Consider the following 14,889-nt stretch of genomic DNA (forward strand, 5'->3'; position numbering starts at 1 on the left):
AGGCTCGCGCCTAGGGCCCACTCATTCTAGGGACCCAAATAAAAAATATACATATTTTTTTAATAATTTTTAAAAATACCATTTATCTTTATAGTAAGAGCCCAATTTTTTTTTTTCCTATGGCCCATTTTAACTTAGGGTCAGTCCTGGGTGTGCTCTATTCTTGGGATGGTTGAGGCTGGTGATGATGGCTTCTATTTGGGTCTTCCCAACATTATGAAAAGAAATAAGAATGTGGTGTTGGGTTTTCTCAAAGAAAAGATGAGGAAAAAAGTTGAGAGTTGGGATAACAAATTCCTGTCTCGTGCCGATAAAGAAGTTCTTTTGAAATCAGTTGCCTTATCTCTTCCCAATTATGCAATGAGTGTCTTCCTTATGCCTAAATGTATTTGTGAGGATCTCGAAAAAATGATGCGCAAGTTTTGGTGGAAGTCTAACTCTAAATAAGGGAATGGTATACACTGGATGAGTTGGGACCGTTTGTGTGTTCCAAATGATCAAGGTGGGATGGGATTTCGCCACTTGCATGATTTTAATGTTGCACTTCTTAGAAAACAAGCTTGGTGCTTACATACTCTTAAAGACTCTCTTGTTGGTAAGTTGTTCAAAGCTAGATACTTTCCTCATGGGTCATTCATTAATGCTGAGTTAGAAAGTAATCCTAGTTACATTTGGAGGAGCATTCTTGAAGCTAAAGATGTTATCTTAAAAGGGGGTCGTTTGATTGTTGGGTCGGGTGAGGATGTATCCATCATTAAAGATCCTTGGTTGCCCGACAGTGACAACCCCTTTGTCACATCCTTTCATCCAAGCTTGTGTGATTAAAAAGTAAGTTGTTTGCTGGCCATGGATCCTAGAAGCTGGGACCATGAGATTGTGTCTGATTTGTTTAATAGTAGAGACAGAGATTTGATTTTTAGCATCCCAATTGCTTCTTCAGGTGATATTGACACTTGGTATTAGAGTAAGGAAACCTCAGGTAAATATTCTGTCAGATCTGCCTACAAATTGATTCAAGATTTAAAGTTTCCTCTAGCCCTTTAATAACAACTCAAGTTTTTCGAGTGAGCTGTGGAAGTTGAAGGTTCCCTCAAAGGTAAAAGAAATGTTTTGGCGAGCGTTGTCTAACTGTTGACCAACTCGTTCTCAGCTCATTCAAAGGCATGTTCAAATCTCCTCTATTTGCCCCAGGTGTAACCAATCGGCTGAAACAATCAGCCATTGCCTGGTTTTGTGCAATTTTGCATCTGCTTGCTGGTGTGAAGTTTGTTTGCTTCCTGGGAATGTTGTGTTTTCCTCATTTGGTGTCTGGTTTCAAAATCAGTTTCAACGGTGGAGTAAGGAGGATAGACAAATGGGTGCTATGTTATGTTGGGCAATATATCATGATCGATATAACAAAGTGTGCAATGGGAAGAGTAATACTTTTAAAAATATTGTTGCCTTTGCTAAAGGTGATCTTGAACAAAGGTTATTTGCTCACAATAACTCCTTTAGTCCTTCTCATTTTTCGATGGAGGTTGGGGAATAGGATGAGCAATGGTATGCTCCATTAGGTGATAATTACAAGATTAATGTAGATGCAGCAAAATTTGAGGGTGCAAACAGATTTGGGTATGGCTGGCTCTTTCGAGATGTAAGGGGTCATGTTTTACAGGCTCAATCAGGTTCTTGGGTTGGTTGTGTTGATTTGGGTCTTGCCGAGGCCATAGGTGTGAAGGAGGTCTTAAGTTGGCTAAAGATGTCAAATGTTTCCAATGTAACCGTTGAAACGGATAGTCTCATCACTGTTCAAGCTATTAGAAGTTCGGTCATTATGATCTCTCCTTTTGGCAGTTGTATTGATGATTGCAGATTCCTTTTGTCTAATTTGGTAAATGTTAATTTACGTTTTATTAAACGGTCTGTTAATCGTGTTGCTCATGACTTAGCTAGAGTTTCATGGTTACATGCTGATCGTAGCTACTCGGCGACTTCTATCCCGAGTAGCATTTTTAATGTAATTGCTCAATAGATGATTTAATAAATTTACATCTTTTATTAAAAAAAATGTTCAAAAATCAAATCTCCCTTTTAAAATTCATTGAAAAAAGAAAAAAAAATAATTTTGTAAAATTTATTTTATTCACCATTCCATGAGTCCCCGTTACTTTAGTAAATTATTCAAAAGCCCTCAAAATTATTCCCCGTTATTATTTTCCCTCTACTACTTCTGGAGGAGTCATTTTCTTCTTTTCTTATTCCTCCGAGCTGACCAAAACCATTTCAACAGAGGAGAGACCCTTCGCCAAATCCCAGTATCCAAAATGGGTGAGACTGAGGCCAAAAGAAAACGAGGTCGTAAACCCAAAACCACCATTTCCGAAAACCTAGAAATCCCACCTACATCAACTTCCACCGCCATTGTCCCCGCCACTACCCCCGGCACCACCTCCACACCTGTATTGGACGATGTTTTCTCAGTCAGCAATGTCGAAATACTTGACACGGGTACGCCCACTGACCGTCACCGCCGCCGTCGCCCCGGCCGCCCACCCAAGAAGCTCCCCAAGAACTCTGATAAGCCCGAGAAGCCCCCGGCCAAGGCCCCAGGGAGACGCCCCTCTCGGCCGGTTGAAAATGGCGACTTCGCGTTATCCACTGACCTGGTGGTTGGCCCAGGTTTGGGTGCTGATCATGGGATCAGGTGGGAGAGCGTAGAGAGGGTGATGCCCGCTATGGATTCTGTGGTGAAGGTTTTTTGTGTCCATACGGAGCCTAATTTCTCGCTTCCGTGGCAGAGGAAGAGGCAGTATAGCTCGAGCAGTAGTGGGTTTGTTATTAGTGGGAAGAGGGTGCTTACTAATGCGCATTCGGTGGAGCATTATACTCAGGTCAAGCTCAAGAAGCGTGGCTCCGACACCAAGTATTTGGCTACTGTTCTTGCCATTGGCACCGAGTGTGATATTGGTATTCAAATCCTCCTTATTGCTTCTTTCTTTGAAATGTTTTTGCTCTCTGTATATTTTTTGTAAGAACTTATATATATATATATACATACATATATTACTGATTGCTTAGTTTGAGTTTTTTCTATTTAAATTTTTTAATGTAATATTTTTCCCATTTGAGTAAATTGTGAGATAGTTGGTTGTTCGGTAATGGCAGGAGTATCTATCTCTGTTTCATTATAGATAGGTAAAAAAGTTGCTATTTTTCCAGAAATTGTGCAATTTTTCCCTTTGTAATGAATACTTTTTTTTTTTTAGAAAATTATTGAATTTTAAGCCAAGTTCATCAGGAAGATTAATAGTAAATAATCATATATGAGCAAATATTCAAGGAAGTGGCAAGTATTAGAGCCTCAACGTGTAATGTGAAGTAATTGTTGGTATTAGTAGTATTTCTCTGAACTTGTGTTCTTCCTATGAGAAAACAATTTAATTGAATGTTTTATTTATGTAATGCAGCAATGCTTACTGTTGATGATGATGAGTTTTGGCAAGGAGTATACCCTGTAGAATTTGGGGATTTGCCTACACTTCAAGATGCCGTGACTGTTGTTGGTTATCCAATTGGAGGTGACACCATTTCTGTGACTAGTGGAGTTGTATCTCGAATTGAGATTCTATCCTATGTTTATGGTTCCACCGAACTTCTTGGTTTGCAGGTTATGAGATGGTGATTTTGGCTATTTTTCTTTGCTCCAGTGCTGGTCACAACTCTTAAATTTGTCTTTAACTCTACTTTGCATTTTTGTATCTACAGATAGATGCTGCTATAAACTCAGGTAATTCAGGTGGACCTGCTTTTAATGATAAAGGTAACTGCGTGGGTATTGCATTTCAGTCCCTTAAACATGAGGATGCGGAGAACATTGGTTATGTCATTCCAACACCAGTTATTAAGCACTTCATTCAAGATTATGAAAAGAATGGTGCTTATACAGGTACATATACGTCTCTCTCTCTCTCTCTCTCTCTATATATATATATATATATATATATTATATGTTTATATAAACTAGTTACTAGTGTTATTAGTCCCAGTTGGAGTTTGATCCCCCAGGCTTTCCACTCACAAAACCTACGCAAACTACTTGAGCTAGACTCGGATGGCATTTATGTAGTTTTTCTTTTTTATTGGCTTTTCACAAATTAGATTCGCATATGTGGGTATACTATCATGTTATATTTGTAGTCTTGCATTCTTTCAATTCTCTAACCCTTTTTTGTTTTTTGTTTTGTTCTTGTCATATATAATATTCACTTTCAGGATTTCCAATTCTTGGGATTGAGTGGCAGAAGATGGAAAATCCTGATTTGCGCAAGTCTATGGGCATGAAACCTGATCAAAAAGGTGTTCGCATTAAAAGAATTGATCCTACAACTCCAGAAGCTCAAGTTTTAAAGCCATCTGATATAATTCTCAGCTTTGATAGTGTTCATATTGCCAATGATGGAACAGGTTAGTATAGATTTGATGCATCTATGTTTGTTATTCATATATAATAATAAGATAAACCGTGGGTGTTGTTGCTGTCATTATTCCCCATGAAAGAAAATTAATAGTTATAGAATATTTTTCAACCTGTACTGTTTATTATTTTGTGGGGCTTATTTTTCCTTTTAAATTACTGAAGGGAATCTTTTTTGTTTTTTTTTTTTGGGCTTTAACCTGTATGCTTTGGTCATTGAATTTGGATTAATAACCAAAGCATACCAGTCAATGAGTTTCAACTTACAAGTACATGTGTCCCGAGAAGATATGGAAATTGTGAATTCGGAGGAAAGCATGTATGAGTTACAACTTACAAGTCTTATTCTTGTCTTCTGCTTAATGTGTAATGTCACTTCAAATCCCTTTCTTTTGTTGATTTTTCAGTTCCTTTTCGACATGGCGAGCGCATAGGTTTTAGTTACCTTATCTCCCAGAAGTACACTGGAGATAATGCTGCTATCATGGTTTTGCGCAACTCTGAGATTCTCAATTTTGATATTGAACTTGTAACCCACAAAAGGCTAATACCAGCACACAATAGAGGAAGACCTCCATCATATTATATCATTGCTGGATTTGTTTTTACGACCGTGTCTGTTCCTTATCTCCGATCTGAGGTGTGTAATTCACTTTCAATTCCATTCAATCTTTTTTCTTTTTCCTGCATGGCAATTTGTTTTCTGTATGAGCTCTGTTCTATACTGCTGAATAAGCCTCAGCTTTTGTAGTTAGGTTTGTGTACAAGTTTTTGTAATGTTTCGGTGCATCTAGAAGTTGATTTACAATTCCTATTTTAGAATCAACTACAAAAATAATTCCATTTCTGTTTCTATATTATCTAGATAACTGTACCAATAATCATCACTAGTGTTTCTCATATTTTGTTTTTATGGTTTTTAGAACTAATATAGTTCCTTTTTCATGTGTCTTGGCTCATGAAGAACGCCAGTAGTTTATTTTCAGAATATTTAAACGAACTTGGATATTAATTTCCCTGCTTGTGTTTTACAGTACGGAAAAGATTACGAATATGAAGCCCCAGTGAAGCTATTGGATAAGCTGTTGCATTCTTTACCAGAATCTCCCGATGAACAGCTTGTTGTGGTTTCTCAGGTTCACTTTCTTTTTCTCTGAAGTTATGCACTGTGTTACAATGGCAGACTCATTTTTGTGATGGTATTTTCTAACATTTATTTCTGGATTTGGAAAATCTTTTTAAGGTGCTCGTGGCTGATATCAACATTGGGTATGAGGACATTGTTAACACCCAGGTTAGGGTTGGCACCAATATAAATATGAATGCAGTTTAGTAGCGTAAATTGCTTTACAGAGTGAGGTATTGAATTTATTTACTATTTTCTTTTTCTAATGCATGCATAGGTTCTGGCTTTCAATGGTAAACCTGTAAAGAATCTGAGGAATCTGGCCAACATGGTTGAGAGCTGTAATGATGAATTTTTAAGATTTGATTTGGAATACCAACAGGTACTCGGCTCATGTCGACTTTGTGTTTGCACTTGTCTGTTCGGTTGGTGCATATTGCACTTTCTTAAATTCTTACCCTTGTGCAGATAGTGGTCCTCCGTACAAAGACAGCAAATGACGCTACTCTGGACATTTTGGCAACACATTGCATACCATCAGCCATGTCTGATGATCTCAAGACATAAAATTCAATTGGGCATACTAGATACTACCCTGAGTTGCTGCTTCTTGTAGGCACTAGATAAGGAATTTTGGATTCTTTTTGGTGAACATGTAGTTGTTAGTATACCATAGTAAATTATTCGTTAACCTCAGCTTAAGCCTGTTGCATTCTCCGGTCAAAACATGTAGGCCTAGAATCTTCATTGAAGCTGATGGAAAATATGGTAGGTGTAAAATCTAGAGGCAATCCTCAAATTTTGATAGGGCATTCAAATTTTGAAAGTGGTGGCCTAACTAATTTTATGCTGTCAAGATCTTCAGGTTGAGGACATGTTTCATGCAAGATGAGGTTGGGCCCAATCAAGAAGAAAAAAGTGCTTTTGCTCTTATATTGCATATATTTATTCTAAAAGAAGCATTTGCTATATGATTATTTAGTAATTTACAAAGAGCATCAACCATGCGCATTGCCTGGTTCAGACAAAATTAACAAATTCAACTCTGGTTTTAAAGTAATGTTAGTACCTTGACATCTTTGACTTTTATTTAAATGGGGATGTGGTTAGCTTTCTAAAAGTGGGGTCAGTGGGGAGACTGACTGCAACCCATCAACAACTCCATGGGTCTCATCCTTTCCCTCTACTGATTGTGACCATATTACTCCATAGAAGCCTATAACGATTAAAACAGCTCCAATAACACTGTCAGAAAAGTAAGGAATAAAAGAAGATCAGAAGTCAATCAAAACATAGTCTAAGAGTTTATGATAATGGATAAATCATGTGCTTTAGTTGCCGATATGGAAGGTGGTATTACCTTCCAATGTAAAGTGCCTCGCCGAGAAAAATGGAGCTTATAAAGGCAGCAATAGCAATCCCTAAAGGCTGGAACATGGCAGTAAAAACTGGGCCTTTCTTTTTTATGCACCATGTTATCACAGAAAAGGGAACCACACTTCCAAAAATACCCTACCAAAAAAGTTAAGTTTAGCAAATGACTACTAAATAACTAGTCATATTCTGATCACATTAGTGGAATTGAGAGTGAGAAAATGTTGTGCTTACTGAATAGAGGACAGAGATGAGCTCAATATTAGGTGTTAGTGCCCAGACACTTGAACCTTCTCCCACAATTAAAGTAAGTAATGCACACTGAATGGTTCCAAAGAAGAAATAATAGAAGAGTATGGTTATCTCTGATGGGTACCTTTCAAGAATTGCTGCCTTCAAACATAAACCAGTTTCATAAAAGTTTTTGGATAAGAAAAAATGAAGAGAATTAGATCAGAATATACCTGAATGAAACCCAAGAAGTTTTTATTTAATTGAATTTACCTGGCCAATATTCCATATGGAAAAACATAAACTACCAACTACAATTATAAGGCCTCCAAATATCCAATTATTAGTTGCTCCCAAAATCATGGAGACAGAGTTTGTTGAATAAGTATTTTGACCAGAATGCAACAATGGAGGCAAAATTGCTGGACCTTTGTATATGGTGATGATCAGTGCTCCTGCGATTGAAAGCACAGTGCCCATGACTTTCATCATCCCTTTTCGATTTTTCAAATCCAACTTTTCCATTCTACACCAAACAAAACAAATTATAAGTCATATGATTGGGAGAGGAGGACTTTCCGATCTCTTTCTTTTCTCTTAATCTTTCTCCTATAAGCAATAAATAAGTACTTGAAGAAAACAGCTAGAATGAAAGTGAAGGCCGGAGCCAGGCTACTCAAAGCTGATTCAAGTGTTGGGGAGCTATAGCTTATCCCAGCAAATGCACAATTTTGCACGAGAGTTATCCTGAAATTTTAACAATAAGAAATTTTTATTTTTTTTAAAATATCACATTATGCTGATAACCAAATTAAAGAAGAAATGCTACTTACCCAACGAAGCTAAGGAGGAAGAATTTAGAGAGAAGAGAGAAAGTGAGTGGGGTTGGTGTCTTCTTTCTGTGACTTAGAAGAAGAAATATCCATGAAGGGATTTGAGTGGTTATGAAAGAAAATTAGCACACATATATATATATATATAGATCTATATATATACATAGAGTAATTGGTGAAGTTAAATACCTATGGCAGATGAAGATGGGGAGGAAGATAATAGTGGCAAGTGCATTTGTGTAGACAACAAAAGCAAAGTGATTAATTCCTTTGGTCATAGCTGCTTTGCTCATTGTGGTTGACACAATATCCAGGCATTCAACCATCACCATGGCTGCAAATGGTGCAAACCCTTTTAACCATGCTGCCATTATTCCCATCTCTATCTTTCTCTTCTTCTCTAAATATCCTCAATTTAATGCTAGACTTTGCAAGCTATATGTTTGTTTAGTAGGTAAGCTATCCTATGACGTTGACTAAATTTCCATTTTACTTAGAGCTAGAAATAAAAAAATAAGGGTTTGATTTATTTTAATTTTTCACTATTAGATAACTATTATTATGTGATTTTTTTTTTTTAATAAAAATTACCATTTAGATATCATTAAAAAACAATTTGTGAGTAAATTAAAAATTATATAAATTATTTAAAATAATTTCTTAACAAATTTAAAAAATAGTTAAATATCTTAATTTTTAACTGTTTTACTGTAGGAAGGAATTTTTTTTAAAAATACTATATATATTTTATACTGTATACCGTGTTAAATTTTTACAGTTGTTCTACGGTTATTTTTTAGTTGTTCTACTATTGTTTTAATTGTTCTGTTTTGTTAATTTACAATTATTTTATAAAAAAATATTATTATGTAAAAAATTTAATAAAATTATAAAATTTACCTAAAATCTGTTATATTATTTTATAATATAATAATAAAGTAGATTAAAATGTGATAAATATATGTGAATAATATATATTAAGTGTATGGTGAATAAATGTGTAACTTATGATTTTATAACCTACACTTTTGTAACCTACATGTTGTAACTTGGAGAGGAGTTACAATTTGTTGTCACTTGTAACTCATGTGTTGATCACACATTATTAGTGTAATAAAAGGGTTGTTACATAATTTGATGATAGGATTCAAATGGTATGAAATATAGTTGTTACAAACTATATTAATACTCATTTATATGAGAGAAATGAGTGTTGTGTATTTTGAATTCTAAGTGATCACCCTATCCATTATAAAAGGAGGTCTTTGGTGCTCATTTATAAGAGATGTCAAGTTTTCTATCAAGAAAGCACTTTGCTAGAAAACCCTAAAAGGCTTGATAATTCCCAAAGCTATTTCCTAGAGAGTTCCCTTAGTGCTTAGAGATAGGGGGAAATAAGCTTTTGGACAAAGGTGTAATACCTTGTTCAAGTCATGGTGATCCCCACTAATCTACACTCAAGGTTGTGAGTGAGTATTTATATATATACATATATTATTCTCTTGTTATATATATATATTATATTACATGTGTTGTAATCTTCTCTTCTACCTTTCATATATATATGTGATATATATAGTGTATATATATGTATTGTAACATATATTTAATCAATCTCTTATTTTAGTCCTTGTATTATTTTACAATAGAGTTGTAATAAATCTTGATTTTCTTCCATTGTTATAAAATCTCTAACAATCAAAAGCTTATCCCTTTTCAATGGAAGAGGTGATAAATCAAGATTGTGAGAATACAAGGATAAGAGATTTTATGTGAAAGCCATTCATGGGTGAGCATGATGGTGAATATTATGTGATTTACTATTTTATATGATAGTAATATATAATATATATATATGAGTTATATATATGTGACATATATGTGATTATGTGTTTGTATCATATTAATATATATAGTAGTATATAATATGATATTTAATTTTTATATCATGCTATTATATGTATATATGTGAGATATATAATATATAATATGTATGTATGAGTAATATATATTATATATATGTAGAGCATGTGATATAATATATATTAGTGAGATTAAATATGTAGAAATAATTACTTCTATGTATTTATGTGAGACATGCATATATAATATATGTTATATATGTGTATATAATATATATCATGTATATTAATGTGTATATATATGTTATATATGTGTGAGGTATGTAACATATATAGCTGTGTAATAAATATATATATTATGTGTATATGATATGTATATTATAGTATATATGTTATATTTATATGAGATATGTAACATATATATTTGTGAATTTAATATTGACATTATGTGTATGTTACATATAAGATGTTGATTAGTAACATACATATTATATTAATGTATGAGTTATATAGTATGATAATAATGTTGATAGTAATATAATAGTGTTTATTACTATTGATGTGAAAATTATTATCATCTATTTTGTGAATAAAGAATAGATTTGAATTCTTATTCAATTTGGTGGTGAACATCTCACTTTATGAGATAATAAAAGATGGATTTTGAGAAGTTACATGTTTTATTGGATTATAAGAGATAATCATCTCATATTATGAGATAAGGAAAAGTGGACTATGAGAGTTACACTTATGAGAATTGTCTTGTCTTAGCAAGAACAATAGATTAAAAGGGGATCCAAACTTGTGAAATGAGTCATAAATTGGAAAAACAATTTTAGACTCAAAAATAAAGTGAGTCAATGTTGATTCAAAAAAAAAAAAAAATTGTGAAAAGATAACAAAATTGGAGAAGCAATTTTGAATCTTAAATAATCAAAGTGGTGAACAAAATTGATGAGAAAAGTCATTTCAAGAGGAAATACACAAAAGTGATATTTTATATACACTTTATGGTAAAAATGTGGGGGTGAGCCACAAATTTAATCAAAATGTGTTGAGACATTATTGATTAATTTATTTGATTTTGAATTCAAATTCTAAATCAAGTTTGGCTATGTGCATAAGTGAAAATATTGACATATTTGGTGTCAAATTTTTGGTAAAATTAATTTCAAGAAGGAAATTAAATTTAAGAAAAATTATAGAGACGAAGTGGTCTTCTATATTTTAAAATCAAGATATTATCTTGATAGTGAAATGTGAAAGTGTGGGGGTGATACTCCAATATGAAAAGTTTAAGACATGTTTGGTGTCTTAAAATAAAGTATAATTTAGACATGTTTGGTGTCTAAATTAGTGTTTAATTTTGATATGCATGGTATCAAAATTATTGAGAATTTGAGTTGTGTGAAAATTAATCTTTTATGATTGAATTTTCAAAGCTTAAGTACTTAAGGAGAAAAGTGGTCACAAAGTGAACACTATATTTTGGCATGCATGATTCACATGGAATCAATATTGAGAGGTTATAACAAATCGCTTAATCTCCGTACAAGATTAAAGCATGAATTTTCGAGGGATGGGACCTAAACTCCCTTAGCGTTTTGCTCATTGATGGTAACCTATCTTAACACTAGTAAAAATCTAGTCTTAAGTTCAATAGGTAATAACAAGTCAATAGAGTGAATGTGGTACTCAATTGTCCCATCTATGGATGAGTACATGTTGTAAAATTGAGGGTTAAAACCAAAAGGTTTTTTAATGGAGCTTAAGCTTAAGAAAACTCACTTAAGCTTAAGAAGTGTCTAAAGAGTGGTGAGACACTAAAACTCCACCTATATGGACTAGAGGTGGTGCCGCCTCTTATGAGAATTGGGAGTTATTCTCTAGAGAGTCCATGAATTGGAATTTTGCACATGGCCATTAACGGTGCAAGAGCGAGACATGCGGTCTCAAGTGAGCATTAGCGAGGGTGTGTGTGTTATCACCGGTTTGTATTAAAGGGATAGTGGTTCAATGCTACGGCAACCAAAATTTCATCAAACTTTGTGGTAACTACACTAAGGTAAAATTCAAGTCGAAAGACATTTTACCTAATGCACCTAAGCAAGACTTCTTTAAAAGTGTATATTTATTCAATCAAAGTGGGGGAATGTTATATTTTGATATAATATTTTGATTGATTAAATAAATGTTACAAGTGTGTTACAAGTGTGTCACACATTTTAATCTAGTGGGGGATTGTTATATTATTTTATAATATAATAATAAAGTAGATTAAAATGTGATAAATATATGTGAATAATATATATTAAGTGTATGGTGAATAAATGTGTAACTTATGATTTTATAACCTACACTTTTGTAACCTACATGTTGTAACTTGGAGAGGAGTTACAATTTGTTGTCACTTGTAACTCATGTGTTGATCACACATTATTAGTGTAATAAAAGGGTTGTTACATAATTTGATGATAGGATTCAAATGGTATGAAATATAGTTGTTACAAACTATATTAATACTCATTTATATGAGAGAAATGAGTGTTGTGTATTTTGAATTCTAAGTGATCACCCTATCCATTATAAAAGGAGGTCTTTGGTGCTCATTTATAAGAGATGTCAAGTTTTCTATCAAGAAAGCACTTTGCTAGAAAACCCTAAAAGGCTTGATAATTCCCAAAGCTATTTCCTAGAGAGTTCCCTTAGTGCTTAGAGATAGGGGGAAATAAGCTTTTGGACAAAGGTGTAATACCTTGTTCAAGTCATGGTGATCCCCACTAATCTACACTCAAGGTTGTGAGTGAGTATTTATATATATACATATATTATTCTCTTGTTATATATATATATTATATTACATGTGTTGTAATCTTCTCTTCTACCTTTCATATATATATGTGATATATATAGTGTATATATATGTATTGTAACATATATTTAATCAATCTCTTATTTTAGTCCTTGTATTATTTTACAATAGAGTTGTAATAAATCTTGATTTTCTTCCATTGTTATAAAATCTCTAACAAAATCTAATATGTTTTTTTTTTTTGTGAAAATCTCAATAAAAAATTACTCAGCAATAATGCACTTCTTCTGAAATTTTCTTTCCCATGGCTGCATAGTGCAAACCCCTTTTAACCATGCTGCCATTATTCCTATCTCTATCTTTCAACTTCTCTAAATATCTTTTACTACTAAATTTTATGCCAGACTTTGCAAGCTATATGTTTTTTTTTTTTATCCAAATATCTTAAAAGATTTTTTTTCTTATTTTAAAAATTAAAAAAGAATTAAACTAAACGGAGCCTACATCACATCATAAAAAAAAAATATTAAAGTGACACTTGCCTTTAAAACAAAATATAATTAAGTTTGACATGGTCTTTTTCAATAAAAAAGGAATCTTTACAATTTTGAACTGGATTTTTTTTTTCAAAAATATATCTTATTTTTTATATTGTATATTATGTTAAATTTTTATAGTTGTTTTATGATAATTTTTTAATTGTTTCACGTGTTTTAATTATTCTGTTTTGTTAATTTACAATTATTTTATAAAAAGATAATATTCTTGTAAAAAATTTAGTAAAATTATAAATTTTTACCTAAAATTTAATATTTTTGTAAAAGCCACAATAAAAAATAGAATAATTACATAAAACATCATTTTTTGTAAAATATTTACATTTTTACGTTCAAATAATGTTTTTTTTTTTTTACATTTTTACGGTTTTCCAAAGAATAACACGAAAACAACATAAAATCAACAAGAAAATTACATAAAAGTAACATGGAAATAACATCAAAATAACAACAAAATATAACATATAGATAATAAAAAATCAACAATAAATTAACCAGATTATAATATAAAAAGACCGTATTTTCTGTAAATAAAATAAAAAAATCGTAAAAATATTTAAAATTCCATAAAATTGTATTTTTTGTATTTTTTTTTATTATTTTTATATTTTTGTGAAATAATCCCATAAAAAATTACTCAGCAATAATGCACTTCTTCTGAAGTTTTCTTTCCCATTAATAAGACACATGCTGTGTACCCTATCCTAATTAAACAAATAATTGATGAGTTACTCAATTCCTATCATATGTATTTTTTATTATTTATACTCAATAATAATACAATAGATGATCGTGCAATGCAGAGTTTCTTCCATTTATAATTGAAATCATTTTTCTTCTTTGAAAGCTGTTGAACCGTTTTTTTTATTATTAATTATTATATAAAAATAATAATGATAATAAAGAGAATGCTGGTTCAGAGAAAAAAAAAAACGAAAAAAAATATTATATATTAATAATGTATCTTTACTTTTTACTCCATTAACATATAATTGTCCACTACTTACCTCTCCATTTTCTAAGGGAAATTTACACCCATTACTGTTTTTTCCATTTTTTTTCGTTTGTACTGTGACACGGTGGAATTTACTTTTGTACTGTTTTTTTTTTTGGCAGTATACTGCCTTTGCAAACTTTAACATTCAATGGGTTAATGCTTCACACTTGTCACGATAGAGTTTTGCCACGTTTTTTTTTAAAAAAGAATTCATTTTTTATTTTTTGATTTGACGGTTTTCTATTCTTATCAAAAGGTTATGTACTTTTTCATTTTTCTTTTATTTTTTTTTTATTTTTTTCGAATATAAAATTTTTACTTATAACTCTCTCTCCCCTCAACTGTTTATCTTCTTCCCCCATTTTCAGTTTTCTTTTACAGTTTCGAGTAGTGGGTGGTTTTTGCATTTGAAAAAATTTCAAATCTTATCCCACTTTCTTAAACTTCCCTCTCATTTTCCCCCCCATTTTTATTATTTTTGTCTATAAATACCTTCATAATTCCTTATAATGGCTGTTACTCGTTCATCTCCATCTCCGGCTAAAGCTACAAAACTCACAAAACAATCCCAGAAAACCAGACCCAAATCAAAAATGGGTAAAAAAAATATTAAAGACAACCCTCCTAGCCCCACTTCCCAT

At 32.3% G+C, this 14,889-nt stretch overlaps 2 protein-coding genes across 6 annotated transcripts; one reads left to right on the top strand and one right to left on the bottom strand.

Moving 5' to 3' along the window:
- Window positions 1-2,166: 2,166 nt before the first annotated feature.
- On the top strand, window positions 2,167-6,515 carry LOC115699525 (protease Do-like 9). Of its 3 annotated transcripts, none has more exons than XR_009686885.1 (10): window positions 2,176-2,949; window positions 3,450-3,649; window positions 3,748-3,928; window positions 4,255-4,446; window positions 4,864-5,096; window positions 5,491-5,592; window positions 5,700-5,750; window positions 5,860-5,964; window positions 6,051-6,350; window positions 6,440-6,515. XR_009686885.1 is itself a non-coding variant. In XM_061112061.1 (9 exons), the coding sequence occupies exons 1-9, from the start codon at window positions 2,307-2,309 to the stop codon at window positions 6,147-6,149; spliced, it is 1,806 nt and encodes a 601-aa protein (XP_060968044.1). In that variant the 5' UTR covers window positions 2,167-2,306; the 3' UTR covers window positions 6,150-6,515. The 3 variants fall into 3 exon arrangements, 1 of the variants encoding a protein (XP_060968044.1); XR_009686886.1 differs by having other exon boundaries at window positions 6,448-6,515; XM_061112061.1 differs by having other exon boundaries at window positions 2,167-2,949; window positions 6,051-6,515.
- On the bottom strand, window positions 6,490-8,522 carry LOC133035791 (WAT1-related protein At4g15540-like). 3 transcript variants are annotated; one of them, XM_061112063.1, is made up of 7 exons: window positions 8,210-8,522; window positions 8,021-8,092; window positions 7,818-7,934; window positions 7,461-7,713; window positions 7,191-7,349; window positions 6,943-7,094; window positions 6,490-6,827 (listed from the first exon to the last, which is right to left on the bottom strand). In XM_061112063.1, the coding sequence occupies exons 1-7, from the start codon at window positions 8,398-8,400 to the stop codon at window positions 6,689-6,691; spliced, it is 1,083 nt and encodes a 360-aa protein (XP_060968046.1). In that variant the 5' UTR covers window positions 8,401-8,522; the 3' UTR covers window positions 6,490-6,688. The 3 variants fall into 3 exon arrangements, with proteins under 3 accessions (XP_060968046.1, XP_060968045.1, XP_060968048.1); XM_061112062.1 differs by having other exon boundaries at window positions 8,021-8,086; window positions 8,210-8,514; XM_061112065.1 differs by lacking the exon at window positions 8,021-8,092 and having other exon boundaries at window positions 8,210-8,474.
- Window positions 8,523-14,889: the final 6,367 nt, after the last annotated feature.

The sequence above is a fragment of the Cannabis sativa genome, chromosome 3 (genome assembly GCF_029168945.1).
Source record: "Cannabis sativa cultivar Pink pepper isolate KNU-18-1 chromosome 3, ASM2916894v1, whole genome shotgun sequence".
NCBI lineage: Eukaryota > Viridiplantae > Streptophyta > Magnoliopsida > Rosales > Cannabaceae > Cannabis > Cannabis sativa.